The sequence below is a fragment of the Salvelinus sp. IW2-2015 genome, unplaced genomic scaffold (genome assembly GCF_002910315.2).
Source record: "Salvelinus sp. IW2-2015 unplaced genomic scaffold, ASM291031v2 Un_scaffold4042, whole genome shotgun sequence".
Lineage (NCBI taxonomy): Eukaryota > Metazoa > Chordata > Actinopteri > Salmoniformes > Salmonidae > Salvelinus > Salvelinus sp. IW2-2015.
This window is the reverse complement of record NW_019945314.1, coordinates 12,009-39,024: the sequence shown is the minus strand read 5'-3', so window position 1 is coordinate 39,024 and position 27,016 is coordinate 12,009. Positions and strand designations below refer to the sequence as shown.

The 27,016-nt window shown below is 41.6% G+C and overlaps 3 protein-coding genes and 1 long non-coding RNA gene across 5 annotated transcripts; 1 reads left to right on the top strand and 3 right to left on the bottom strand.

The window, feature by feature from the left end:
* Window positions 1-620: 620 nt before the first annotated feature.
* On the bottom strand, window positions 621-5,643 carry LOC112076799 (uncharacterized). The gene is given in 15 exon segments (XM_024143470.2): window positions 621-1,064; window positions 1,189-1,263; window positions 1,503-1,685; window positions 1,813-1,918; window positions 2,222-2,348; window positions 2,557-2,640; window positions 2,755-2,850; window positions 2,958-3,067; window positions 3,309-3,446; window positions 3,712-3,737; window positions 3,851-3,966; window positions 4,169-4,241; window positions 4,403-4,440; window positions 4,443-4,478; window positions 5,537-5,643. Coding segments are annotated over 15 exon segments (1,320 nt in total). The 5' UTR covers window positions 5,565-5,643; the 3' UTR covers window positions 621-980.
* Window positions 5,644-6,240: 597 nt separating this feature from the next.
* Window positions 6,241-7,499, bottom strand: LOC139026165 (uncharacterized). The gene is made up of 3 exons (XR_011477875.1): window positions 7,292-7,499; window positions 6,423-7,101; window positions 6,241-6,333 (listed from the first exon to the last, which is right to left on the bottom strand). It is a non-coding gene; the product is annotated as an uncharacterized lncRNA (long non-coding RNA).
* Window positions 7,500-7,636: 137 nt separating this feature from the next.
* Window positions 7,637-17,861, bottom strand: LOC112076796 (E3 ubiquitin-protein ligase RNF144B-like). Its single transcript, XM_024143466.2, has 6 exons — window positions 17,198-17,861; window positions 13,303-13,600; window positions 12,219-12,323; window positions 11,533-11,593; window positions 8,621-8,833; window positions 7,637-7,653 (listed from the first exon to the last, which is right to left on the bottom strand). Exons 3-6 carry the CDS (start codon window positions 12,255-12,257, stop codon window positions 7,637-7,639), a joined length of 330 nt encoding a protein of 109 aa, XP_023999234.2. The 5' UTR covers window positions 12,258-12,323; window positions 13,303-13,600; window positions 17,198-17,861.
* A 4,615-nt stretch (window positions 17,862-22,476) lies between these two features.
* On the top strand, window positions 22,477-27,010 carry LOC112076798 (uncharacterized). 2 transcript variants are annotated; one of them, XM_024143469.1, is made up of 4 exons: window positions 22,477-22,635; window positions 23,114-23,379; window positions 23,979-24,128; window positions 26,012-27,010. In XM_024143469.1, exons 2-4 carry the CDS (start codon window positions 23,151-23,153, stop codon window positions 26,209-26,211), a joined length of 579 nt encoding a protein of 192 aa, XP_023999237.1. In that variant the 5' UTR covers window positions 22,477-22,635; window positions 23,114-23,150; the 3' UTR covers window positions 26,212-27,010. The 2 variants fall into 2 exon arrangements, with proteins under 2 accessions (XP_023999237.1, XP_023999236.1); XM_024143468.2 differs by having other exon boundaries at window positions 22,478-22,635; window positions 23,110-23,379.
* The last annotated feature ends 6 nt before the right edge of the window (window positions 27,011-27,016 follow it).

Here is a 27,016-nt window from a genome sequence, read left to right as displayed (position 1 = left end):
ATTTCTCCTGTCTCATCCAGTGTCCTGTGTGAATTTAAGTATGCTCCCTCTAATTCTCTCTCTCTCTCTTCTGTTTTAGAATCTACCGCACCTGCTGTCTCTAACTCTGAATGATCGGCTGTGAAAAGCCAACTGACATTTACTCCTGTTGCACCCTCCTCAACCACTGTGTTTATTATTATCTGACCCTGCTGGTCATCTATGAACGTTTGAACATCTTGGCCATGTTCTGTTATAATCTCCACCCGGCATAGCCAGAAGAGGACTGGCCACCCCTCAGAGCCTGGTTCCATGGTCTCTGGGTTTCTTCCTAGGTTCTGGCCTTTCTAGGGAGTTTTTCCTAGCCACTGTGCTTCTACATCTGCATTGCTTGCTGTTTGGGGTTTTAGGCTGGGTTTCTGTACAGCACTTTGTGACATTGGCTGATGTAAAAAGGGCTTTATAACTTTGATTGATTGATTTATGTTGGGCAGCCTTATTAAATATTGTATAATGTTTTTTTGAAAGTCTTTTTGCCAAGACATCAACCTTTTTAATGTTACTCTAACATTAGAGCTAAGAAGCAACACTATATATATTTATTTTTATAACTATAATAGTAATGCAAAGCACTGACACAATAGGGTTTGCTTCTTTTATTCAACTCCGGTATGAAAAACTGATCAATTAATTAATTCCTTAATTAATTCAGTATTTGAAATGCCATGTAATTTATACTAAATTAAATTCATATTTCTGGTCTTTACCATTGATGGCCTCACAATCTAATCATATGTCAACATTACAGGAGTGTGCATTAAAATAGTCCACTTTCACAAGACTCCTCCAATTGATTATTCTTTATACTATAACTGTAATAATAGTTAGTCATATGGAAACTATATCACTCTCTAAGCATACTATTATGAAAGGTCTGGATGGACACTATACCACTCAGGACAAGGGGTTTCATGGGTCAAACAAGTCTTCGCCACATGTCTTCAAAGGTAGTGGTTAAAGACTGTTTCATATTTCTCCTGTTTGCCTGATGTGACTTTGGGCTCCCCATTTTGCTTGACAAAGTCCTGAGAATAACAACAAAAACTGCCATTAACATTATACTGATTTGGTAGCATTGAATCAACAGTGTTGTTACAACACATGAGTCTGTGAGACGGTACTATGTTGTTATTCCACTAGTGACCTCACCTCCAGCTCCTCCAATGAGGTGCTGCCATCCTCTACTTTCTGACCAATCCCATGGCTGAAGCTCATGTAGCGCTCCTGTCAGAAGACAGCGATGTTGTGTGAGAAACCTTATATAGCTTGAGCATAGCTAGCGAATACATACGCATTCTTTAGCACAGATAGTACATTTTGTTTTCTTGCAATGCCAACATACCTGGTAAAATAAGGTTAAGTGCATGAATGAATGAATATATTAATTTATATATTGTCTTAGTACCTTGACCATCCCAGTGATTAAGTGAATACGTGAACGAATGAAAATGATGCCTCATTACTTTGACCATGCTGGTGATAACTCCTTCCTCTATGATCCTGACTGCGTTCCTCAGGCCGCGTGCGAAGGCGTCCATGGCTCCAATGTGGGCTATGAACAGGTCCTCCAGGTCCGTGGACTCCCTACGCACCTTAGCATCGAAGTTCAGACCCCCCGGCTGCAGACCACCCTGCTCTATCACAGTCTGGGGAGGATAAAACAATACATGTTCTTATGTTCTTTCTGCTGACGTTCTGATATCTGATAGGTATCATCATAAAATAACTTTATTAGTAATTGTGTGTGTGTGCATACATTATCTCCTATGTCACCTTCATTATCATGGTGGTATTCCTGATGTCCATGGGGAACTGGTCTGTGTCCCAGCCCAGGTCAGGAGAACCCGTGTTGGAGTCCACAGAGCCCAGCATGCCAAACCTACACACCAGGCTTATTAGGTTAACTGGACTGGAACATCCAGATTACCAGGAATGACGTCAACTACCCAGTCCAAAAAATACCACTAGCCCCTACCCCCTATGTACTTCTGAAAGGTGTAAGAAATATGGTGAAAATTATACCTCCCCTATGATTACATCTACCCTATCAGAGGACAAGGTGGAGCATTAACATATTGATTCGACCTATCCAATCTCTTCAGACCTACACAAGTCCATCAAGGTAGAGAGCAGGTGATAGGGGGTCGGTTTGGGAAACGTGAAAGTCAACATGGCGACTTACACAGAGGCCATGATGACGTCGTGTTCATAGGAATGCCCAGCCAGAGTGGTGTGGTTGGGTTCGATGTTCAGCTTGAAATGGCTGTCCAGTTCATAATGCTTCAGGAAGCCTATGACACTCATTGCATCTATAAAAAGGTGAAACAGCAACATGTACAAAGCGATGTAACATGGAAATTAAAGGCATCAGACATTTTCTAGCATCTAATTGTTAGATGTGGTTAGTAATGCAGAAACGGACTCTTGAGGGCATCCATAGTTCAACAGTAACCACATAGTAGATCCTTACAATGTGTACATTATGTTAATGTTGTGTTATGCACCTAAAAGTCTTACCATAGTCGTATTGATGTTTGCATGGCTCTTTGGGCTTGGGTTCAATGAGGAACTGGCACTTCAACCCTATCTTCTCCTTGTACTCTGATATACAAAAACACAATCAGGTTATCATCTGAAAATGGTAGGTGACAGTTAAAAGTTGGTACAGTATTATGGTAACAATGTATTACACACACAGCAGTGCTAGCTACTTACTGACAGCCATTTTGAAAAAGTTTGCCATATGTTTCAGTTCAGCGCCAACATCAGTGTTGTGTATCGAGTAAAAACCCTCCCTGCCACCCCAGAAGACTGCACAAGGAGACAAAAATACATGCACCAGATTAGGTGGTGGCAAAGACAGRGTCAGTGAAGTCATGGTGGTTAATTATGAGATATTATTTCTTCTCTCATCTCACCAAAGTTCTCTGCTCCCAGCTTCTTGGCTACATCCAGTCCTTTCTTCACCTGGGCCCCAGCATAGGCCAAAACATGGCAGTCAGGGTTGGTTGCTGCTCCATTCATGTACCTATGGTATTAGCAATAAATACAACATTAATTAAAAGAAATGTAGGCTCCAAGTCGAATGGCAAAGAGATGGCTTCATCATGAAATCTGGACAATTAGACATACATATTATGCATATAGCTAATAATATACCATATATCCTCTACTATACAGCCTACAACAGATTATCATCTCTTCCACTTTGAAGTGTGAAAATAACCTTTGGAGTGTAAAAATGACTAAGGTTGATGAGGAAAGCTGACCTTGAGTGAGCGAACAGATTGCAGGTGACCCACAGCACCTTGACCCCATTCCTATTCTGCAGCTGCAGGGCCAGGTCTGTCATCTCATCCAGGTTTCTGTTGGATTCCTCCAGAGTGCTTCCTTCAGGGGACATGTCCCTATACAACAGGATGGATAGGAGGGTAACTGTCTCTTATACACATCTAGATGTGTATAAGAGACAGCCTCCAGAGTGCTTCCTTCAGGGGACATGTCCCTATACAACAGGATGGATAGGAGGGTAACATAGATCAGTTAGTATACAGTTAGAACAAGCATCTTGGACGGTGCAAGTTCTTCAAGGCATAAATGGCCTCTATCTATGTCTCTACCGACTACCAAGAAGATGATTGATTTGATACTATAGGAACAATGTGACAATACCTGTCATGAAAGGTGTAGTACTTCACCTGAAAAGAACATACACATGAATCTATATGGTTTACATGTTGTTGTTTTTTAAGCTGTACATTCTTAAAGACAAAATATTAAAGGTACAGTATTTGGGTGGAAGTTCACTCACACCAAGTTTGGTGAAGAACTCAAAGGCTGCATGGAGTCTCTTCTTGGCACATTCCATGGGGGTAGCACCCTCATTCCAGGGTCTGTGTAGTGTCTGGAACCCAAAAGGGTCAGCACCTGGTGGTGGGTCAAAATGGAGGGAAAACAAAATACATCACTGAATCACGCTGACAGACCCATGATGAGAGATCAGGGTTGTTTTTTTGATGAAAGAGACAGTGATTTATTGAATTAAATGTACAAATGTTTCTGTAGTCTATGTACAGTATAAATGAGAGTGACCTGAAGCAATCAATGTGTGTTAGTGAACATTCATTACCAGTCCCACAGAAGGAGTGCCAGTAACAGACTGAGAATCTCAGCCAGTCCTCCATACTTCTGCCCAGCAGCACCTGCACAGGTAAACAGTTACTATGAAGCCTGCTGGGAAACCCTCAGGTGGGATCATTCAGGTATGTAAAGGAGGTAGACTCTCACTGTGCAACAGGAAGACAACAGATACTTCCATGACACCTGACACACACAGCTCTTCTTTCATGTTTGCCACACCTACTTCTTCTGCATTGTAGTGTTGGAAACACAAGACGTTCGAGCTCCAGCGTTGGGTACATATGGAATCTTCGGAATACCTGTGTGATATATTAATCTCGGTTAACCCAGAACTAAAATCCCCCCCTCGAGTGAACGTGCACACACTCAATTCTTCATTGCTGCGACTTGCTTGCTAGTTGAGATTTCTGCTCTTCACTCCGTTGTCAGTTAGCCTACATTTCACTGAGCTTAGTAGCAGAAAGCATGTTTTATGTGTCCTTCAAGGCAGCTGTTAATGATCACGTTAGGCTGCGTTTCATTTATTTTTTTTAATGGCGGTTTGATCGCGGGGAGACACTAGTAATGCCTCAGTTTTCGGTTTGGCTATTTTTTTCAAATGTATTAGTCTATAAATATATCTCTTTGCCAAAATTCGTCATCTCTCCCATGTCTTATTCGACTAGTAGTTGTTCTGAAATGTGGATTTCGGCAGGCAAGAAAATGGCCTTGCCGAAACCCTCCCCCCTTCAAATTCCTTAATTTTGTGGCTAGTCAAATACTTTCTGTAGCACACATCAGAGTCAAATACTTTATATAAACAAACTTCACGTCAGGATAGGCAACCGAAATGAATAATTAATGTGTGTGTGTTATATAAAAATATAGGAGTAAAATGTAGGCAAGCAATAAACATTTCAGAACAACTACTAGTCGAATGAGACATGGGAGAGATGACGAATTTTAGCAAAGAGATTTATTTATAGACTAATACACTTGAAATTACTAGTGCCTCCCCCGCGATCAAACCGCCTTAAAAAATCTAATGAAACGCAGCCTAAAGGACACAAAAAAAAATGCTTTCTGCTACTAAATCAGTGAAATATAGGCTAAACTGACAACGGAGTGAAAAGCAGAATCATGCAAAAATAAAACATTGCCTTGGAAAATCGGGTTTCCCTGCTAATATTGGAGAAACTTCACATTTATAAAGCATCTAACTGCCATGCACGACGAAAACAATTTCAGTTATTGTTTGGTGAATCGATGAAACTTCCAATCTCAGCTCTTGTTTGCATGGTCAATTGCCACTGACTTAAAGCCTATATAAAAAACGATATTGAGGAAGTGTGCTATAATTGAGACAAAGAATGATTACCAGCAAAGAATTCTGTTTCCATAGCCATGTCAAATACTTTTAAGAACTTCAGATCATCTTTGAGTTTTCCCCTTGAAGTTCCACTTCGTCTTGAATGAAATAAAAAACGCAATCTTCACATCTACCACAAGGTGTCTCTGGTAACCAGCAGAACACTAACCGTTTAAGATTTTTGTCAAAATAGTAATTTTTGGCCCGTTTGACAGCATCAAACCGCCTTTCAAAACCCACAAACTAGTCAGCTCTATTACCGTCTTCTTTGGTCAACGCTAACTGTCATTACCAAATTCCGTGGTAGACTTTGGATCTGATAGGCTAATCTATACATTGCAACATTATTGCAGTCATTCACATTGTTACGACTTCTTTATGGCCCATTACTATGGTTCTAGTCTTCAGTAGCAAGATTATGAAAGACAACAGGACTATGACTGGGTGAATCTCGAAAGGTCATGTTATAAATCAGGGTAAACAAGATTATATAACAATGTGCAAACAAACATTTAAGTAAGACATAATATTATGCAGCCAGGGCATGTTCAATATCTGATGTTATTTCAATACAATGGATCTTTACAAAATATCTGATGCAGAAACATCAACGGAAAAAAGTAAAACAAACAGACACCATATACACTATTCCATAAATACATATTTACATACATTATAGTAGTAGTAGTAGTTATAGAACCCAACAGAAATTGGTCTGGAATTCCAGGAGGAATCTGTCAGCAGCAGAAAAATATTCTATGTGCACCTTTGAAGCCCTATATCATTGGTTAATTCAAAATAGCACCCTATTCCATTATAGTGCACACCTTTGACCAGGGACTGGTCAAAAGTAGTATATATATGTAGGGCATAGGGTGCCATTTGGGATGAACACATTTTCTCCCCAGTACCCAATACAGTGCACAATGCAGTTTCCACAGCACATTATGAAACAATGTTTGCATTGGTTAAGGATGTTACTTACAGTCGTTATGTTACTTATGTTACTTACAGTCGTTCTTTTCATAAACAACACACACATATTTTGCATAATATAATGGAAGGCAAAACAAATACCACCACAAATACCAGGCACTGTAGGATGGAGGCACTTGTGCACCTACTGTAAGAAGACTGGTTTGGCATGGTGACGTTTGGCACATGAGGGTGGTAGACAGCGGTCCTGTACTGTATGTGTGTGTGAGATGGTGGCAATCAGGGTACTAGTCATTTTCAATTCTGTCAATTCAATAACATTATTTAAAATTCAATGAGTCGAAAAATACCCCATTCTTTTCAATGAAGATGTTTCCATTCATGAATTAAAATCAGTGCCTGAACTGACTAAATGGATCCATTCCCAGACCGTGGTGAGAAGAAGGAGCAGTCTCTCTTTATGACTTGGTGGGACTGAGTTCTGGCTGTATGTCTGTCTGCGTGACGCTCTTTCTCCCTCCTCTTCTTTTTGCCTCGGCAGGGCTTGCACAGGCAGCACAGGATGCAGGTGAAGCCAGCAGGAGGAGAGGAGAGGCCACCAGCACGATGACACTGACGCCAACCAGGATGCCCACCACCTGCCAAGAGGAGGTTCACACACACACACACACAAACACACACAGGGTGTTTAGCAGGAGCCAATAATGTGAATGTCAAATACAAAATGTCAGGCCAATGACTGTTGATTCAGGCATACAGAAAAACTTGATATAGCAAAACACAGATTTCCTGGTTTACTGGAGTGTAAAATGAGAAGAGTCACCTCACCTGTGTTCTGTTCCACATGACGGAGGCTCGGGAGTGGCCAGCATGTCCTGCATGGCCCTCTATCATAGTGCCTCAGAAATATATCACCCTAAACATATAACAACAGTTTCATAGTACCTCAGAAATATTTCATCTTAACATAGAGGAATACAGTATCACCATTAACATACAACATGGAGGTTCAGACTTATTGAAGCATTTATCACTGTATGTGACTTACATCCAGGTCTGCAGACAGTACAGCAGAAGGTGTGTTTGCAGCTCTTACACAGCATCTGGGCACAGCCTTGGTTCCTCTCGATGTACACACCACACATGGGGCACTGCTTGATGGGCAGATCAGAGTCACTGCATGACCGGCCCTGGGACAGTGGATGAGGGTGGAGATGGGGGGAGTTGGGGAGAGGTGGAGAGGTGGTGGGGAGGTGAGGGAGATGGGTTCAGACAGAATTAGAATTAAGAATGTTAAAATGTCTATACATTATGTGTAAATATAATTATATGGTGTTAGCAGGGTTAAACCAGGAAGGCTGAAGCACAGACTGTCATCTTATTTAGCACTAATTGTTAATGGCGGTTAACTTAATTTATTTGGGGAGAAGAAACATAAGGAACCAGTTGACTGAATACCATGGTAAGAAGCGATTGAATTAACTGCATTGTATTACTAAATGGACCAATAGTGTTAATCCCCCACAACAACATCAAACTGGCATTCTGTTCTCTCATACTTTGGGGCTCAATTCTAAGATTTTAGAACACTTTCTGGTCTTGTCTGATGTGTTATACTTTCGTACATTAAATCCATCGATTCAAGTACATTTCTCAAGTACCGAGCACTTCGCGTTGCCAAAGCAACGGAAATGGATTCACTGAATGACTCCCCTACTCCCTCCTTGGCAGGACACAATGGCATTCCATAAGCTTTCCTCCACACCTTCCAATACCACACACACACACATATATCACACACACACACACCACACACAACACACACACACACAACACACACACACACACACACACACACACACACACACACACACACACACACACACCACACACACATTGCAAGGGTGGAAGGGTGGGATACTGTAAAGAGAGGGACACTGAGGAACACACTGAGCACACTGCTGTGGCACACCAAAATGGCATTGGGTGTATGCTAGCTTGTCCAAAAGGCCAAGACACTCTTACCAAATTGTTCATTTGACTTATTTTCCAAAATGACGAGCAACAGTACTTGCCAACTACTGCTTCAATCAGCATTCATCAGTTATTTAGTGACAATATTTTTCCACCAAGGCGCCCTGACTGTGACTGACTGACCTGCTCTCTGAGGCAGCGATTGTGATGTCATAGGCTGGTGCTCGGAGCAGGCGTGCCCGTCCTGCCAGGGCCCTCTACAGCCAGAGCAGAAGATGGTGTGGCAGGCTGGACAGGGAACGGACGTAGGCTGGCCCTCTGAGCTGGGCCCAACGCTGCAGACAGCCTGGCACTCCAGCACCGGGCACCATGCTCTACTAGGGTCCAGCTGCACCCCTGAAACATAACAAACCAATGATGTACATAAACACATATGTATGTACATATACAGGTAACTGCCAAAATAAAGGAAACACTAGTAAATGAGGGATATAAAGTATATTGAAAGCAGGTGCTTCCACACAGGTGTGGTTCCTGAGTTAATGAAGCACTTAACATTCCATCATGCCCAGTTCACCATTATTTTGGCTACCATGGCTCAAAGAGATCTCAGTGACTTTGAAAGAGGGGTCTCAAATGAGCATTGGGGGTTTGTGTGTATGTGTGTGTGTGTGTCTGTGTGTGTGTGTGTTGTGTGTGTGTGTGTCTCAGTTACCAGATCTCAACCCAATTGAACACTTATGGGAGATTCTGGCGCCAGAGACCGCGTTTTCCTCTACCATCAACAAAACACAAAATGATGGAATTTCTCGTGGAAGAATGGTGTCACATCCCTCCAATAGTTAAAGACACTTGTAGAATCTATGCCATGTTCTGGCAGCTCGTGGTGGCCCAACGTCCTATTTAGACGCTTTATTTGATTTTGACAGTTACCTGTATGTATGTCTATAGAATGATACCCAAAGCAAGGTATTAGATATAGAGGGTAGACGATCCTAGATACGGGTGCCTTCAGAAAGTATTCACACCTCTTGACTTTTTCTACATTTTGTTGTGTTACTGCCTGCATTTAAAATTAGTTAAATTGAGATTTTGTGTCACTGGCCTCCACACGCCAAAGTATAATTATATATTTTTTAAGTTTGTACAAATTAAAATTAAAAATTAAAAGCTGAAATGTCTTGCGTCAATAAGTATTCAACCCATTTGATGGGTAAAAAATGGGTAAAAAAAATGGGTAAAAAATGGGTAAAAAATGGGTAAAAAATATATATATATATGACATTGAATATTACACTTGGTGTATCAATACACCCAGATCTACAAAGATACAGGCACCTTCCTAACTCAGTTGCTGGAGAGGAAGGAAACCGCTCAGGTATTTCACCATGAGGACTATGGCGACTTTAAAACAGTTACAGTTTAATGGCTGTGATAGGAGAAAACTGAAGATGGATCAACAACATTGTAGCCTGTACAGAATATAAATATTCCAATACATGCATCCTGTTCCCAATTAGGCACTAAATGTGGCAAAGAAATTAACTTTATGTCCTAAATACAAAGCATTAAGGTCAAATCCAACACAACACATCACTGAATACCACTCTTCATATTTTCAAGCATGGTGGTGGCTGCATCATGTTATGGGTATGCTTGTCCTCGGCAAGGACTAGGGAGTTTTTTAGGATAAAATTCAACGGAATAGAGCTGCATCATCATTTTTGAATGACTACCTTATTTCTGTACCCTACACATACAATTATTTGTAAGATCCCTGTCGAGCAGTGAATGGGTAAAAAAAAAAAGCACATGAACATTTTAGAGGAAAACCTGGTTCAGTCTCCTTTCCAACAGACACTGGGAGACAAATTCATCTTTCAGCAGAACAATAACCAAAAACAGGCCAAATATACAAATATACACAACATTGGATGTTCCTGAATGGCCTATTTACAGTTTTGACTTAAATCGGCATGACAATCTATGGCACGACTTGAAAATGGCTGTCGAGCAATGATCAACAACCAACTTGACAGAGCTTGAAGAATTATTAAAAGAATAATGTGCAAATATTGTACAATCCAGGTGTGCAAATCTCTTAGAGACTTACCCAGAAAGTCTCACAGGTATAATCGCTGCCAAAGGTTACTCTAACATGTATTGACTCAGGGGGTTAAATACTTATGTAATCAGGATATATTAGTCTCTTTTATGACATTTTTTTTTTTTTTTTTTACAAATGTTACAATTCTTCCACTTTGACATTACAGAGTATTTTGTGTAGATCGTTGACAAAAAAATGACAATTAAATCCATTTTAATCCCACCTTGTAAAAAGTCAAGGGGTGTGAATACTTTCTGAAGGCACTGTAGGCCTGCTTATCCTAGATGTGCCAGGGCAGGGATTTCAGTGGGGTTTATAACTGCTTTCGTAACAAAGGAACATGTTGTCCTTATCAGAGGAGCACCATAATAACATATTTTGTGCACTTTGTTCGACTTTTCCTAGATCCAATTTTTTAAGGTATTTGATTTATGACTGAACGGTGACTAATATTCGTTTCAGTGTGTTGTTGCCTCAAGGCAATCCAACCAACCTCAGATTACAATTTATAAATGTCAAACCAGCTGGGACTTTTTCTACACTGTTTTCTTCTCTTCACGCTCTCAGAAATGACTTTTGTCTCTAAACTAAAGCCAACAACAACAAACCATATTTCTTCACCAACAAAAACTGCAGACAGACAGAACAATAACAGCTTCATAATTTCCAGTAATTATTCAACTGCTATTTATAAATCGCCTTATGCTAATCTGGTAGCTTGACGAACCGTCTAGTAGCTACTAAAGTTACAAGAACCTTTCAGCTGGACTGGGACAGGGTGGGTGGGAGGGAGTCAAGATAAGGACTAGAGGGAGTCTCTCTCGGTACAGTAACCCCACAATATGCCAGGCATGTCGATACTAGAGGCAGGCTCAGATCAGCTCAGCTCACTGCCACCAGATGGCCCAGACCTGAAATAGCCTGGTTGCCGTGACAGCCGTCACCAGTCACTTCACCAGCATGCTAATGCTAATGAACGGTACCGTACCTTGTTCAAACTCCAGTCGCTGGTACAGCTCAACCTGATCCGCAGGGGCAAAACAGGCTATCTGCAAAACAACACAAAAAAATAACAGAATGGATCACGTCTGTGATTATGTCTTAAAATCAAAGGAGGACCAGCCTGGTCCCAGATCAGTTTATGCTGTATTGCCAACTTCTATGGTCATTGTCACAAACAGATCTGAGACCAGGCTTTAATGTAATGCATTCCACAGAAATTAAATGTATTGCATTCCAACGGAAATGCAGAATTTAACCAGGGATAATCATTTCAAGAGAAGATCGGTTGATTACCAAACTCCCTGACCTGATCGCAACACTACATTGGCTTGTGCTGTAGAGTATTTACCATTTACACCTGACAATGACATTTGCAAGTTCAAGGTGTGGTGGCATGATGTAAGATGTAGAAAGGTTTGGCAAATTCATCTTACCCAACGGTACCCAACCCTACTAGTGGTAACAGGCAAATACATATGAGTGTAATAGCAATGTAGCAGTGTAATAGTCAAATGGTCTAAACATTGATGTGTACCAGTGGTTATTTGAATGTGTCCAAAATGGCACCCTATTCCCTATATAATTCCCTATGTGCCCTGGTCAAAAGTAGTGCACTATAAAGGGAATAGGGTGTCATTTGAGTCGCAGACACAGTATAACATCCAGTAGTACCTCTGAGTGGAGTAGGACTCCTGTCCTCTGACAAGCCATGTCTGGACATGTGACCGGGCTGCCCCCACCCTCCCGGATGGCCAGCTGAACATACTGCTGTAGACACTGAGGGGACAGACAACCAATGACGTAAACACAGATGTGAATAATATGTATGTCTATGGACAGAACCAGAGAGCAGGGCCATGTTCAGCAACGCACAACATTGTGAAATGTTCAGAAACATGCCTCTCTGTAGCCATGTAGAGTAAGGAATCACGTCAGCTCTGATCATTACATTTTTATCTACAACGTTCCACAACGTTCACCAACTAAACGTGGCCCTGGATTGATGTTGATGTTGACAGTATCTGAGATATACAGTAACTTGCACTTGAACTAGACTCGTCTCTAACAAACAATTGAATGCTAAAGACAAAGCAGCCAAACAATGCAGTCCTGCGAGTCTGTTCATGCAAAAATCTGCTGTTTTGTTTGTCAGAAGAGTCACGCCAAGCCTCACCCAGCTACTGTAGCAACAGCAGAATGCAGAAGGCATGGGGTTTATTGTCAATCAGTGCATAGTACTGGTAAGTGGTAACCAGTGTTGTGTTGACAGTATCTCTCTATGGCTGTGTTCCAAATGGCATCGTATTCCCTATATAGTGCACTACTTTCCAGGCCCATAGGGATATACCCTATGTTTGACCTTGTCCTAGCAACTCAGACTGCTGCTCCGAGCGACGCCAGCAGCCAGGCAGAGATTAGCACCTGCCAGCCAACCAACCCCACGCCAGGATATCTCACTATCCAAGGCACATCACCTCCACCTCAGTGCGGATGGATACAGGCTGACTGAACACCAATCAATAGAAGGTCAGCTAGAGTACTGCCTGCCAGAGATAAAAGTGAAAGAGAAACTAAATGCTTTCAGGAAAGCTGTGATTAAATATACATTTTTGATTCGGCAGATAGATATGTCCTGTTGTTTGAAAGCTGAGTCTTGTTGAATTAAAATAGAGGAAGAATAGAAAATACAGGCATTTCCCTGCCCAGTATCAGATATGAGAAGAGAAGTTATGGCAGGTTCGTGTTGTCTACCTACCGGGGTGCAGAAGACACAGTCACAGGTGTGCAGCGTGCTGGTTGCTGCTGAGGGGTGCTCACTAAGGCACAGCTTGCAGTAGAAACCACCACATCAGCCTGGGTGGAGGAGGAGGCCACTACAGCCCGGCCTGGCCCAGAGGCTGGGATGGACTGCTGTGGCTATGGGCCCTGACCCTGGCCCCCGGCTGGACTGTTGTTGTTTAGCCATGGGGGGAGCAGAGCGGTCAGTCAGCGCTGTCTGGAAGCTTCTTTTAGCCCTTCTGTGGAGGAAGTGGGGAGGGCGTGTGCTCCATGATCTGGGGGATGGTGGAGAACAGAAGACGAGCAGTCAGCGATAACCTCCCAGTCCCACATCATCTAGTTGGTTTTAAAACAGCTGATAGCCTCGCCAGTCCCCACATCATCTAGTTGTGTTAAAAACAGCTAATAGCCTCGCCAGTCCCCACCATCATCTAATTGGTGTTTAAAACAGCTGATAGCCTCGCCAGTCCCCACATCATCTAAGTGTGTTTTAAAACAGCTGATAGCCTCGCCAGTCCCCACATCATCTAGTTGTGTTTAAAACAGCTAATAGCCTCGCCAGTCCCACATCATCTAATGGTGTTTAAAACAGCTGATAGCCTCGCCAGTCCCACATCATCTAAGTGGTGTTTTAAACAGCTGATAGCCTCGCCATGCCCCACATCATCTAGTTGTGTTTAAAACAGCTGATAGCCTCGCCAGTCCACATCATCTAGTTTGTGTTTAAAACGCTGATAGCCATCGCCAGTCCCCACATCATCTAGTTGTGTTTAAAACAGATAATAGCCTCGCCAGTCCCACATCAATCTGTGGTTTTTAAAACAGCTGATAGCCTCGCCAGTCCCCACATCATCTAGTTGTGTTTAAAACAGCTTGATAGCCGCCAGTCCCCACATCTCTAGTTGTTGTTAAACAGCTGATAGCTCGCCGACAGCCGCGCCACATCACTACTGGTGGTGGTGTGAAACAGCTGGATAACAGACCCTCGTCCATGAGTCCCCACAATCATCTAAGTTGTGTTTAAAACAGAAAGAGCACTCGCCATTCCCCACATCATCTAAGGTTGATGTGTTTAAAGAACAGCCAGATAGCCTCTCGCAGTTCCTCCACATCATCTAATGGTGTTTAACAGCTGATGCCTCGCCAGTCCCCACAATCATCTAATGGTTGTAAAACAGGCATGATAGCCTCGCCAGATCCGCCACAATACCATCTAGTTGTGTTTAAAACAGCTGATAGCCTCGCCAGTCGCCCACATCATAGGTCTAAATGGTGTTTAGAACAGCTGATAGCGCGTGCGACTGGCTCAGTCCCTACAATTCTTCCAATGGTGGTTGAAAACGCTGATCAGTCTCTCTCTCCATGTACCAACACCATCCCTCCAGATCGAATGATCGTAGATAGGCGGGTCAGAGCGGCCTGTTTAAAAGACAACTGGCTTCGCATGACCGTGCCGCTCTCCAGAGTTGTCTCTTCCCTCGTATTCATTTCCTGCTACAACACCATTAGAATTCTGATGGGGGAGTGGGGCGGCTGTTTATAACAGTGCAGGTAGCACTTCACCAGTCCCACATCATCTACATGTTCCTTAAAACAGATTGATAGGCACATCGCCAGTCCCCACATCATCTAATGGTGTTTAAAACAGATGATAGCCTCGCCAGTCCCCACATCATCTACTTCCAGGTTGCTTCCCAAATAGTGCACTACTTTTAACCAGAGCCCTATTTTGGATGTGGCCCCAGACATATAATTATCACTTCCTGTTAATGAACAGAGGAGCCATTACTCCCCCTCCTTCCAGCAGTATTAGTATGTGTAGCCGTTGGTAACATGGCTGTTTTACATTGGCATCTACGGTGCAACACTTCTACGGCGCATCACAAAATCATGGGTAATATCTTTGTGTCTTTGCAATAGACAAACAAGAGAAAGGGTGTTATCCCCTTTACCAATAAAATGTCTCTTTCAGGTTTCGCCAGAAGGAAAATATTCATTTCAGAATTCATTGAAGAGCAGGAAACTCGTGGTGCTGCTGCCGATTGACCCATTTCACATGTTCTGGGCTAATCCAAGCTAGAGAAGAGGACAAAGTCTAACTAAGAGGTCTAACTGTAGCTCAGGTCATCTGGTGTTGGGCCCTGTGAAAGAGTACAAACCCAGAGCCAATTTCTCTGCCCTCAAATCCAATGAGGAAAAATAAAGAATTAAGTAGTAAAATATATTTAGCACGACAGAATGAGTGGCTAAAAAGCTGTTGATTATGCATGTGTCTATCTACAGTTTCTCATTCTCCACACAAAGTGCAGTCGCTGTTTAAATTGGCAGGCAAATTTATACCAGCCAAATCAATAGAGCCAACATCACTGTCCTAAATTTACTGTGCTCCTCTATCTAACATTGATTTATGGTACACGTGCAAAACACTGATACTTGCACTTGAATGTGCACATTTTATTTCTGCACAGTCATTATTTCTCTCTGTCCCATAGGAGTGAAGCCCTTCTGTATTGTGGTGGAGAATGGAGAGCAGGGTGAAGAAATCCGACAATGCTACTTACTTCTGTCTGTCTGTTCGTCAGAGTCAGTCTGTCAGCCTATCGGTTTGTAAGACTGCCCGCCCGCCCGCCTGTCTGTCTGTCTGTCTGTCTGTCTGTCTGTCTGTCTGTCTGTCTGTCTGTCAGTTAGTCTGTCTGTCGTCAGTCTGTTAGTCTGTCTGTCCTGCACAACCATAACAGGAAGGTAGCAGTAACAAACAGACCTGTTATTACCGGTAATAAAAACTCTGTTATTTTGCATTGCGACACAATGGTGCTTTATCAGTTTCCTCTATCTCTCCGCCTGGAAAGTTCCTCACCCTTTTGTTATCTTGATGAAATATTGCAACTTGCAAAATGACACAAATGGAGGAAAGGATCACCAATGTCACTGGAGTGTTTGGATCCAGCCATTGACACAACAATCTGGGGGTCAGCTGGAGTGAACCGCTAGCTTGTAGCATACAACAACAACAAACATGTTTATATCGTCATCATGATGTAGACAAGCTTTGATTAACTAACCATATGGCCTTTGCTTTGACTAATAACAGATTTCACATTATAGTGAGTTCTGTTTCTAACCATACTGTAGGCATTCTCCATGGATCAAAATCTAGGTTGAATGCCTGCCAGGGATCAAAGCCTCATTGTCCAGYACACAAGCAGAAACGGAAAACCATCTCAGCTCGGTGAATAGTTCCCATACATACAGAGTGACTGGCTGTGTTCTGTAGGAAGGCGGCAGCTGGGCCTGGGCCTATGCTGCCGTACTTACAATCCTGTGTGTGTGTGTGTGTGTGTGTGTGTGTGTGTGTGTGTGAGAGCTAGTGAGAGAAAGAAAGACATTCATCTTGCTGCAGTTAATGCAGGTCTAAATGTCAAATTGTTTCTACTCCAATGCCTATGAAAATGCTGTTTTAATGAATCAAAGAAACAAACAAAACCATAATTTGTTTATTACTGTGTTATTACCAAATAATGTATATATGTTGTAGTACATGTTAAACTACAGTAAATGGGAGTGACAACCTCTTTATATGAGGGTATCCCCCTAATAAAGTATATTCTTCAACCAGAATTCATAGAGGAATAATCTGAAATATACTCATTGTTCGCATGTAGTAGACAGCAGAAGAATACAAGATGAGCTTGACTGACACAATTTAACCTTCCAAGGTTGTAGCTATACAGGTCCACATTGAAATTCTGCAACATACGCACATTAAACCATTCCTTACACAGAAAATGACACTAAATGCCACACAGATGTCACAATAAATACGGAAACACTAGGGGGGAAAGACCGAGAGGGGGGAAGAGAGAGAGACCTACCTCCTCGGTCAGGTCGCCTACTTCGTGTAGCCTACGAGCTGCTTCTGTCCAGATTAACAGCCGCAGTGCTTTTACTAGGACACATGCACATCTGTTGATACACAGTCACCTACAAAACACCTCCGCTCGGTCGCCACGATATTCACACAGGCACCACCCATTTACCTCTTTCTTCCAACTGCACTAGACACACCTCCCTGCCTGGCCTACAATCACCAACGCAATCAGTGTTGGCATGCACAGTCAGTCCCGTGTTTCCAGATGGACGGGTGTGTGTGTAGTATTGTTCCGCCAACGATGTTCTTGCTGCCCTGCCTGCTGCTTACTTGACCAGGAAGCGGTAGGCTATTGGTGGAATGTCCTCTAGCCTGCCCCTGGCGGCTTGCATAGAAAGAAAGCAAAAGCAAAAACCTACAAGCATCATCTCTCACTTCAGGAGTTCGTCCTTTTTGACTACATAATGAATCTTATTGTTACAAATCCACAGAAGCTTCTCTTGTGATATCTCCTGGTCGGGTAGAATATCGCAGTAAATGTGTTTTTACTTTCGATATTCAGGGTTTGCTCGTCAATAGCTCTCTGACGGAAGGTGCTAGGATGATGAGAATGATATATATATTGAATTGGATGACCGTAGAGAGCAAGGTACACACTATGTTTTTACCGATAGTCAAACTCTTCCCTTTAGAGAGCCGAGAATAATGCAATATACTGTTTCCTGGCACTCTGATGGTTTAGGGACCATCGTAAAAGTGCAATACCGGTGATAAAAAAAATATGTTTTTGCATTCCAATTTAGGAGGGTTAGCCCTATATGACGATTACACACACTGCATAGGGCCTCCAGTCACTAAAGGCCCAAGCATTTTTATTAGTTACCTCTAACTACTAATATTTGACCCATTTACAAGGATACTTTTCAAAAGCCTCCTTTCTAGGTGAAATGGAAATGTAAAACCAGATAATGTGAAGTAACTGACCCCACTCATCCATGCTACATTCATTAGAATTCCAGTTCAGTACTTCCCTGATTTTATAGGCATATTTCTTGTGATAGGTCAAACTTTCAATACCTTCCTATCCATATGAGCTACAGATCTACAGACAAGGGTAGTGGGTTCCTTCACCTCTCTTATACATTTTTTAATTCCTCCCCTTCGATTCTCTAGAAATATTTTTCTTATTACAGCTTTAGATGTTAATTCAATAGCTTCCTATCTACATTATAAGGGCACAAGGCGAGACCCAAATGCAGACACAGGAGGGAGATGGTTGAGCTCTGAGATTTATTATAACATAGGGAGTAGGCAAAGGCAGGTCGGGGGACAGGCAAGAGTTCATAAACCAGGTCAGAGTCCAAACAGTACCAGGCGATAGGCAGTCTTGAAGTCAGACCAGGCAGGGGTCAGAAACCAGATCAGAGTCCAAAACAGTACAAGAGGATAGGCAGGCTTGTAGTCAGAACAGGCAGAATGGCCAGGCAGGTGGGTTCGGAGTCAGGAAAGGCAAGGGTTGAAACCAGGAGGACTAGAAATAAATGGAGACTGGGAAAATAGGAGCAAGAAAAACCGCTGGTTGACTTGCCAAACAAGACGAACTGGCACAGAGAGACAGGAAACACAGGGATAAATACACCGGGGATAATAAGCGAAACCTGGAGTGGCTGGAGACAATCACAAGGACAGGTGAACCAGATCAGGGTGTGACATACATGACATATACATCTAAAACCACTTGAGGTTACGTCTCTGACCGCGCTCGTCCATAGTAGTCTACACACATTAGAATTGCAATTTTTATTTACTGATATTACATAAATATCTCCTGTGATAGTTCTAATTTTCAATAGCTCACTGTCCATATGAGTTACAGATCAACAGACTCGTGTGTTGGTTTCATTGACCTCTCTTATCAAAGGTACACCTTCATATTTTTTCCAAAATGGCTCACCTTTGATTTTCTAAAAATATATCACCAAGTACAGCTGTGGTTATTAATTCATGTACAGATCTAATTTGTGGCAAATCCAACATAACACATCACTGAGTATGTTACGTTGGATTTGCCTCAAACACAGCGCTTTGTATTCAGGACATAAAGTGAATTTCTTTGCCACTTTTTGCAGTTTACTTTAGTGCCTTATTGCAAACATGATACATGTTTTGGAATATTTTGTATTCTGCACAGGCTTCCTTCTTTTCACTCTTTAATTTAGGTTAGTATCGGGGAGTAACTAAAATATTGTTTATCCATCCTCAATTTTCTCCTATCACAGCCATTAAACTCTGTAACTGTTTTAAAGTCCCCGTTGACCTCATGGTGAAATATCTGAGCAGGTTCCTTCCTCTCTGGTCAGTCATGGCCAGTTTGTACTATCAGGTATGAAGGTAAGACCCAGATGCAGACAACGTCGAATTAACAATGGTTTAATAATCCAACAGGGGCAGGCAATAGACAGGTCAAGGCAGGCATGAGTCAGTAAACCAAAGGTGGGGCAACGGTACCGGATGGCAGGGAGGCTCAGGGTCAGGGTAAGCAGAGGTCAATAATCCAGAGGTGGGGCAAAGGTACCGGACGGCAGGCAGGCTCACGGTCAGGGTAAGCAGAGGTCAATAATCCAGAGGTGGGGCAAAAGTACAGGTCGGCAGGCAGGCTCAGGGGCAGGCAGAGTGGTCAGGCAGGTGGGCTCAGAGTCAGGACAGGCAAGGGTCAAAAGCAGGAGGGCGAGAAAAAGAGAGTCTGGGAAAAGCAGGAGCTGAGACACAAAAACGCTGGATGACTTGACAAACAAGACGAACTGGCAACAGACCAACAGAGAACGCAGGTATAAATACACAGGGGGTAATGGGGAAGATGGGTGACACCTGGAGGGGGTTGGAGACAATCACAAAGACAGGTGAAACAGATCAGGGTGTGACAGCTATCTTCTGTATACCACCCCTACCTTGTCACAACACAACTGATTGGCGCATTAAGAAGGAAAGAAATTCCACAAATGAACTTTTAACAAGGCACACCTGTTAATTGAAAGACATTCCAGGTGACTACCTCATGAAGCTGGTTGAGAGAATGCCAAGTGTGTGCAAAGCTGTCATCAAGACAAAGGGTGGCTACTTTGAATAATCTCAAATATAAAATATATTTTGATTTGTTTAATACTTTTTTGGTTATTACATGATTCCATGTGTGTTATTTTATATTTTTGATGTCCACTATTATTCTACAATGTAAAAATAAAGAATAACACTGTGATGAGTAGGTGTGTCCAAACTTTTGACTGGTACTATACATCTAAAACCCTCCTCCCTATTACACCAATTAGATGTATTAAAAAAAACATATTTTTTTTTTTTACAAATGTTAGACTTTTTCTTACACTTTGACATTACATAGTATTTTGTGTATATTGTTGAAAAAAAAAAAAAATTAAATCAATTTTAATCCCACTTTGTAACACAACAAAATGTGGTAAAAGTCAAGGGGTGTGAATATGCACTGTGTATATGTAATTTGGACTGGAAGCAATTGAAAATTAGATTTGTAAAAATAAGATAAATATTTGTAGAAAATCAAAGGGGAGGAATTTTGAAACAATAAAAGGTGTACCATTGATAAGAGAGGACCAGGAACCCATCACACTTGTCTGTATATCTATAGCTCATATCGACAGTGAGCTATTGAAAATTAGACTTATCACAGGAAATATTCGTATGAATATCAATGCAATATAAAATTGCAATTATAATGGGTGTACTATGGACAAGGGAGGTCAACGATATAAACTGATGTATATGTCATTTGGACTGGAAGCTATTGAAATACCACTGCTGGCTTGCTTCTGAAGCTAAGCAGGGTTGGTCCTGGTCAGTCCCTGGATGGGAGACCAGGTGCTGCTGGAAGTGGTGTTGGAGGGCCAGTAGGAGGCACTCTTTCCTCTGGTCTAAACAAAGATCCCAATGCCCCAGGGCAGTGATTGGGGACACTGCTCTGTGTAGGGTGCCGTCTTTCGGATGGGACGTTAAACGGGTGTCCTGACTCTCTGAGGTCATTAAAGATCCCATGGCANTCCTGACTCTCTGAGGTCATTAAAGATCCCATGGCACTTATCGTAAGAGTAGGGGTGTTAACCCCGGTGTCCTGGCTAAATTCCCAATCTGGCCCTCAACCATCACGGTCACCTAATAATCCCCAGTTTACAATTGGCTCATTCATCCCCCTCCTCTCCCCTGTAACTATTCCCCAGGTCGTTGCTGCAAATGAGAACGTGTTCTCAGTCAACTTACCTGGTAAAATAACGGTAAAATAAAATAAAATATTATTTTTTTAGATATGTACATTAATTAATAACCACAGCTGTAAAAAGTAATTCACTTTGATAATAGAGGTCAGGGAACACACCGCACTTGTCTGTACATGTAGAGCGGAAGCCATTAAAAAGGATAATTATGAAATATTCATTTATAAATCAGGGAACTTTAAAATGGGAATTCTAATGGGTGCATCATGGGTTAGAGGCAATAGTGACTTTGCCACAGGTGATTTTAGCTCTCTAGGTCATGCAAGTAGGCTACAGTAGGTTGCGTACGAGTGAGAAAGATCATAGGCCTATTTATGTTTTTTGAGCTCATATTTTTACATAAAATCCATTAAAAATAAAAGATACAAGATACCATTTTAAAATGTAATTACTGAGGGATAAACAGTTGGTTTAAGATCTATAGATTATTTAATTTAAAAAAAAGTTTCTGTAAACACCAGCTACAGCTGATTGCACTTTTAAGACGGTCCCTCAGCAGCGATTGCATAATATTCCCCTACTGAAATCAACATAGAACAACTTTCTTTCCAAAGGCAATTAATGGGGGGGACCTGTACATTGGTCCTTACCCTCATCTGATAGATATATCACCGAATCATCCTAGGACCTTCTGTCTAAGAGGTATTGACGAGAAAACTGAATATCAAATCAATATACAAACTGAAACCAAATGTACTGTGGTGATAAACCTCCAGTGTTCCACAAATGGCTATTGCAATTATTGGTTTAAGCATAGGCTACTCTAGCTATCCTATAAGATTCGAATAATTAAAATGTATTTATAACGTCAACAAAACTTTATATCATGGCCAATTTTCTGCAATTCTTGCCATTTTTTTCTGTTCTTCTTGACAATACAAGCGCGGATGGGGAATTTATTATGAGTGGGCAAGCAAGTGGAAACTCCCAAAACAGTCTGAGCATGCCCCCAGCATTAGGGACTTTTATTTCAGAAGTTTTGCTACCGCAGCCTATAAAAATGACCGACAACCGATTGCACAGCTCATTTCTCAGTCGAAAAGAAACACACAAAGTGATGCAATGTTGTAATGTAGCCTATATCGTTCTGTCAAATTAACAATTATGTTACAATGTAACGAAAAAGACGAGATTTTACCTGGTAAGAAATCACTTTCCTCTACTCTTTCGTGGATTGACAGTTTACAATTTTAGCTATGCGTTAACCGAGATTACAATGGTTCAATCTAAACAAAAAGGGATAGGCCTATGATATATATGTATGGAAGAAATTGATGAAATACAAGAAAACTCTGTATTTAGGCCTACACTATAAACTATACAGTTAGGTGTTAATGTTAAGATCTAAAATGTAATGGAAATGCGTTTGTTAGGAATGTAGGGCAGGCAGGCACGAGATGATGTTATGTTTACAGTCAGAAAGTAAATGGGGAACAACCAATGAGAATAACAGGGTCGATGTGAAAGTGATATTTTTGCATTAGCCTACACTACACTTCTTTCATCTTTCCATCACATTTTCTTTCGAATTAATTAAGCAAATGCATATTATTATCATGTTATAACAACACTGAAATATTTGTTTCTGTTATTTTTGCATGGTCTCTCATCCAAGAAAGGAGCTTACAACTTCAGTTACACGCTCTTAGCAAATCTATGTCATGTTGTGCGGTGGAAAGGCTGTGCGTGTACTTGTTGAGCTCCCGGACCATCACAGAGTATGAGAGCCAGGTGATCTGGTCCCAGAGAACAGACATGGAGAAGGCTGCCAAACTGCTCCAGGTGGTGCTGAAGAAGGGTCGCAACGCCTGTCTGCTCTTTTTCGACTCACTAGAAAAGTGTTGCCAGTGCCCACCACAGTTCGAAAGAGTCACCGGCCTCCCAGGTAAGTCTCTTCAAAAGTGTACATTTTTTCATTTGATTAATTGCAAGTAAATTACTTTGGCCTACATGTCTATAGTTTTCATGTCGTTTTCATCAACATTTAAATATGGTTATGGATAGTCTAGGCTTACGGTGATTTTGTGATTCTAAATAAAATAAAGGTTAACTAAAATAAATAAATAAAAATAGTAATGTTATGTGGTATTTAGAGAGGTAGGCTAACTTGGCCTAGATTGCAGCACGTTTTCTTTGTAGTATATGGTGTATGTTATGTATATGGTAAGCCGAATTCTACCCCACTTTACCTTTTGGAAGCACTGGAAACCCAGCACCATTTGGTGTCCGATGCAGGTGAGGCCCAATAATGTTCCAGAGGCTCAAGAATGTTCCATTCCTCATATAAAATCCAGTTTTTTAAAAGATAAAGTGTAGGCTTACATCTAAATGGTTTCTCCACGTGTCCAAAACTAAAGCTCATAGGAGGTTTTTACAGTATGTCGTCATCATGACGCAACGGGAAGCGCCGGGATACTATTGTCAACAACAGGCTATTTCCCATTTTTCAACCTCTTCCCTTTTTTCTCACATCCCGAACAACAGAGAGGAGGAGGACCAACACTGCCCCAACTTACGTCATCAACATCAGCCATTCCAATTTGAGTAACTGCATCATTGGAGATGGCAACTTTCAAGGTGTGACAACGTGTATACAACAACCTCAGAGCATGGGTTCAGAGGATTCTAGGCATGGTAAGTTACAGTCAAATTCTCATCAATTCATATAATTAAAGTGATGTGTTACAAGATTCAAGCACATTCACAGATACAAGCACATATAGTTGAATTCAGAAGTTTACATACAGTTAGGTTGGAGTCATTAAAACTTGTTTTTCAACCACTCCACAAATTTCTTGTTTACAAACTATAGTTTTGGCAAGTCGGTTAGGACATCTACTTTGTGCATGACACAAGTCGTTTTTCCAACAATTGTTTACAGACACAGTAATTCACTTATAATTCACTGTATCATCATTCCAGTGGGTCAGAAGTTTACTAAGTTGACTGTGCCTTTAAACAGCTCAGAAAATTCCCGAAAATTATGTCATGGCTTTAGAAGCTTCTGATAGGCGAAATAATATCATTTTAGTCAATTGGAGGTGTACCTGTGGATGTATTTCAAGGCCTACCTTCAAACTCAGTGCCTCTTTACTTGACATCATGGGAAAGTAAAGAGAAATCAGCCAAGACCTCCACAAGTCTGGTTCATCCTTGGGAGTAATAACAGCCCCCTTGGTAGCAAAGGCCTGAAGGTACCACGTTCATCTGTACAAACAATAGTACGCAAGTATGAATACCATGGGACCACTCAGCCGTCATATCGCTCAGGAAGGAGAAGCATTCTGTCTCCTAGAGATGAACGTACTTTGGTGCAAAAGTGCAAATCAATCCCAGAACAACAGCAAAGGACCTTGTGAAGATGCTGGAGGAAACGGGTACAAAAGTATCTATATCCACAGTAGAACGAGTCCTATATCGACATAACCTGAAAGACCGCTCAGCAAGGAAGAAGCCACTGCTCCAAAACCGCCATAAAAAAGCCAGACTATGGTTTGCAACTGCACATGGGTACAAAGATCGTACTTTTTGGAGAAATGTACTCTGGTCTGATGAAACAAAAATAGAACTGTTTGTCCATAATGACCATTGTTATGTTTGGCGGAAAAAGGGAGAGGGTTGCAAGCCGAAGAACACCATAATAAACCATGAAGCACGGGGGTGGCAGCATCATGTTGTGGGGGTGCTGTGCTGCAGGAGGGACTGGTGCACTTCATAAAATAGATGGCATCATGAGAAAGGAAAATGATGTGGATATATTGAAGCAACATCTCAAGACATCAGTCAGGAASTTAAAGCTTGGTCGCAAATGGGTCTTCCAAATGGACAATGACCCCAAGCATACTTCCAAAGTTGTGGCAAAATGGCTTAAGGACAACAAAGTCAAGGTATTGGAGTGGCCATCCACAAAGCCCTGACCTCAATCCTATAGAACATTTGTGGGCAGAACTGAAAAAGCATGTGCAAGCAAGGAGGCCTACAAACCTGACTCAGTTACACCAGCTCAGTCAGGAGGAATGGGCCAAAATTCACCCAACTTATTGTGGGAAGCTTGTGGAAGGCTACCCGAAATGTTTGACCCAAGTTAAACAACTTAAAGGCAATGCTACCAAATACTAATTGAGTGTATGTAAACTTCTGACCCACTGGGAATGTGATGAAAGAAATAAAAGCTGAAATAAATCATTCTCTCAACTATTATTCTGACATTTCACATTCTTAAAATAAGGTGGTGATCCTAACTGACCTTATACAGGGAACTTTTACTAGGATTAAATGTCAGGAATTGTGAAAAACTGAGTTTAAATGCATTTGGCTAAGGTGTATGTAAACTTCCGACTTCAACTGTATATACTATTATAATTATTCACTTCTCTTTTTGACCGGCACCGTTGGAGCTTGGAGCTGAAGAATTTCATTTTACCCTTCACTTTACCTTTCGTTAATGAGTTCAAAGAAGCCATTAGATTCATAACTTTCATATACTGTACTGCATTCCATTGATGACTCTATTACAGAGACAATGGGAGGCAACGTCACCAGTGATCACCAGAGAGCAGTACAGGCCTGTCCAGATCCAGAGCTCCAGAGGAGTGTCCAGGTCTATGGGTCCCAACTGCAATATGTCATCATCGGGGACAACAACAACCTGCAGGCTGAAGACACACCGGAAGAGGAAGAAGGGGAAGAAGAAAAACTCATTAATGAAAGTAACTGATTAGATTTGTGTAGTGCTTTTCCAGATGTTCAAAGTGGTTTACATTGTATTGGGGAAACTCCCCTCATACACCACCAACTAGTTTCCATTTAAATCATTTAGCAGACTCTTTTATCCAGAGTGACTTATAGGAGCAATTAGGGCACATCGACAGATTTTTCACCTAGTCGCCTCAGCGGTTCAAACCAGTGACCTTTCAGTTACTGGCCCAACGCTCTTAACCGCTCGGTTACCTGCCTCTGGTGCCAAAGGTTACATGTTCGAATCCAGTGATAGAAAGTTGTTTTTGAGATTTTTGTTTTAAGCCTATCCCAAACCTTAACACTTACCTTAACCATTCAGAGTAAATGCCTAACCTTAAGATTTCGGCGTTAAAGCATACACTTAACCCTAACAGTTTGGAGTTAATGCCTAAACTTAACCCTAACCGTAAAAATGTGGAGTTAATGCCTAAACTTTAATGTCTAAACTAGTTGTTGTGTGGCACTGCATCAGTATCCTATCAGAGCCATACATATATGGCTCTTCTATCCTAGATGCCATCTCCTGCTGTTGTGCCCTTGAGCAAGCTACTGCACCACGGTCGACCGTGGCTCTCAATCTCCATAAGTGATATGGGGACAAAATGTATGGCCATTGGCTACATTGTAATGTTCCTTGCTGTGTTGATGAACTTGATTTCTGGGGAATGTATATTTATTGTAAATTGTAGTGTATTGTTTGGATAGTATAACTTAACCCACATAATCAAAGAATGAACCATATTTTTGGTCCGTAGACTTATGGAATAAGTATTGAATCATAC

What these genes read in the sequence shown, in the direction of transcription:
- LOC112076796 (XM_024143466.2), bottom strand. Translation starts at nt 12,257, where the DNA reads ATGGCTTGTCAGAGGACAGGAGTCCTACTCCACTCAGAG. An exon ending in GAGTCCTACTCCACTCAGAG is followed by an intron (nt 11,594 to 12,218) that starts GTACTACTGGAT and finishes GTTGTTTTGCAG; the next exon opens with ATAGCCTGTTTTGCCCCTGC. An exon ending in GCGACTGGAGTTTGAACAAG is followed by an intron (nt 8,834 to 11,532) that starts GTACGGTACCGT and finishes GTTATGTTTCAG; the next exon opens with GGGTGCAGCTGGACCCTAGT.
- LOC112076798 (XM_024143468.2), top strand. Translation starts at nt 22,599, where the DNA reads ATGTTACAATGTAACGAAAAAGACGAGATTTTACCTG. An exon ending in AAAAGACGAGATTTTACCTG is followed by an intron (nt 22,636 to 23,109) that starts GTAAGAAATCAC and finishes CTCTCATCCAAG; the next exon opens with AAAGGAGCTTACAACTTCAG. An exon ending in TTCAGAGGATTCTAGGCATG is followed by an intron (nt 24,129 to 26,011) that starts GTAAGTTACAGT and finishes ACTCTATTACAG; the next exon opens with AGACAATGGGAGGCAACGTC.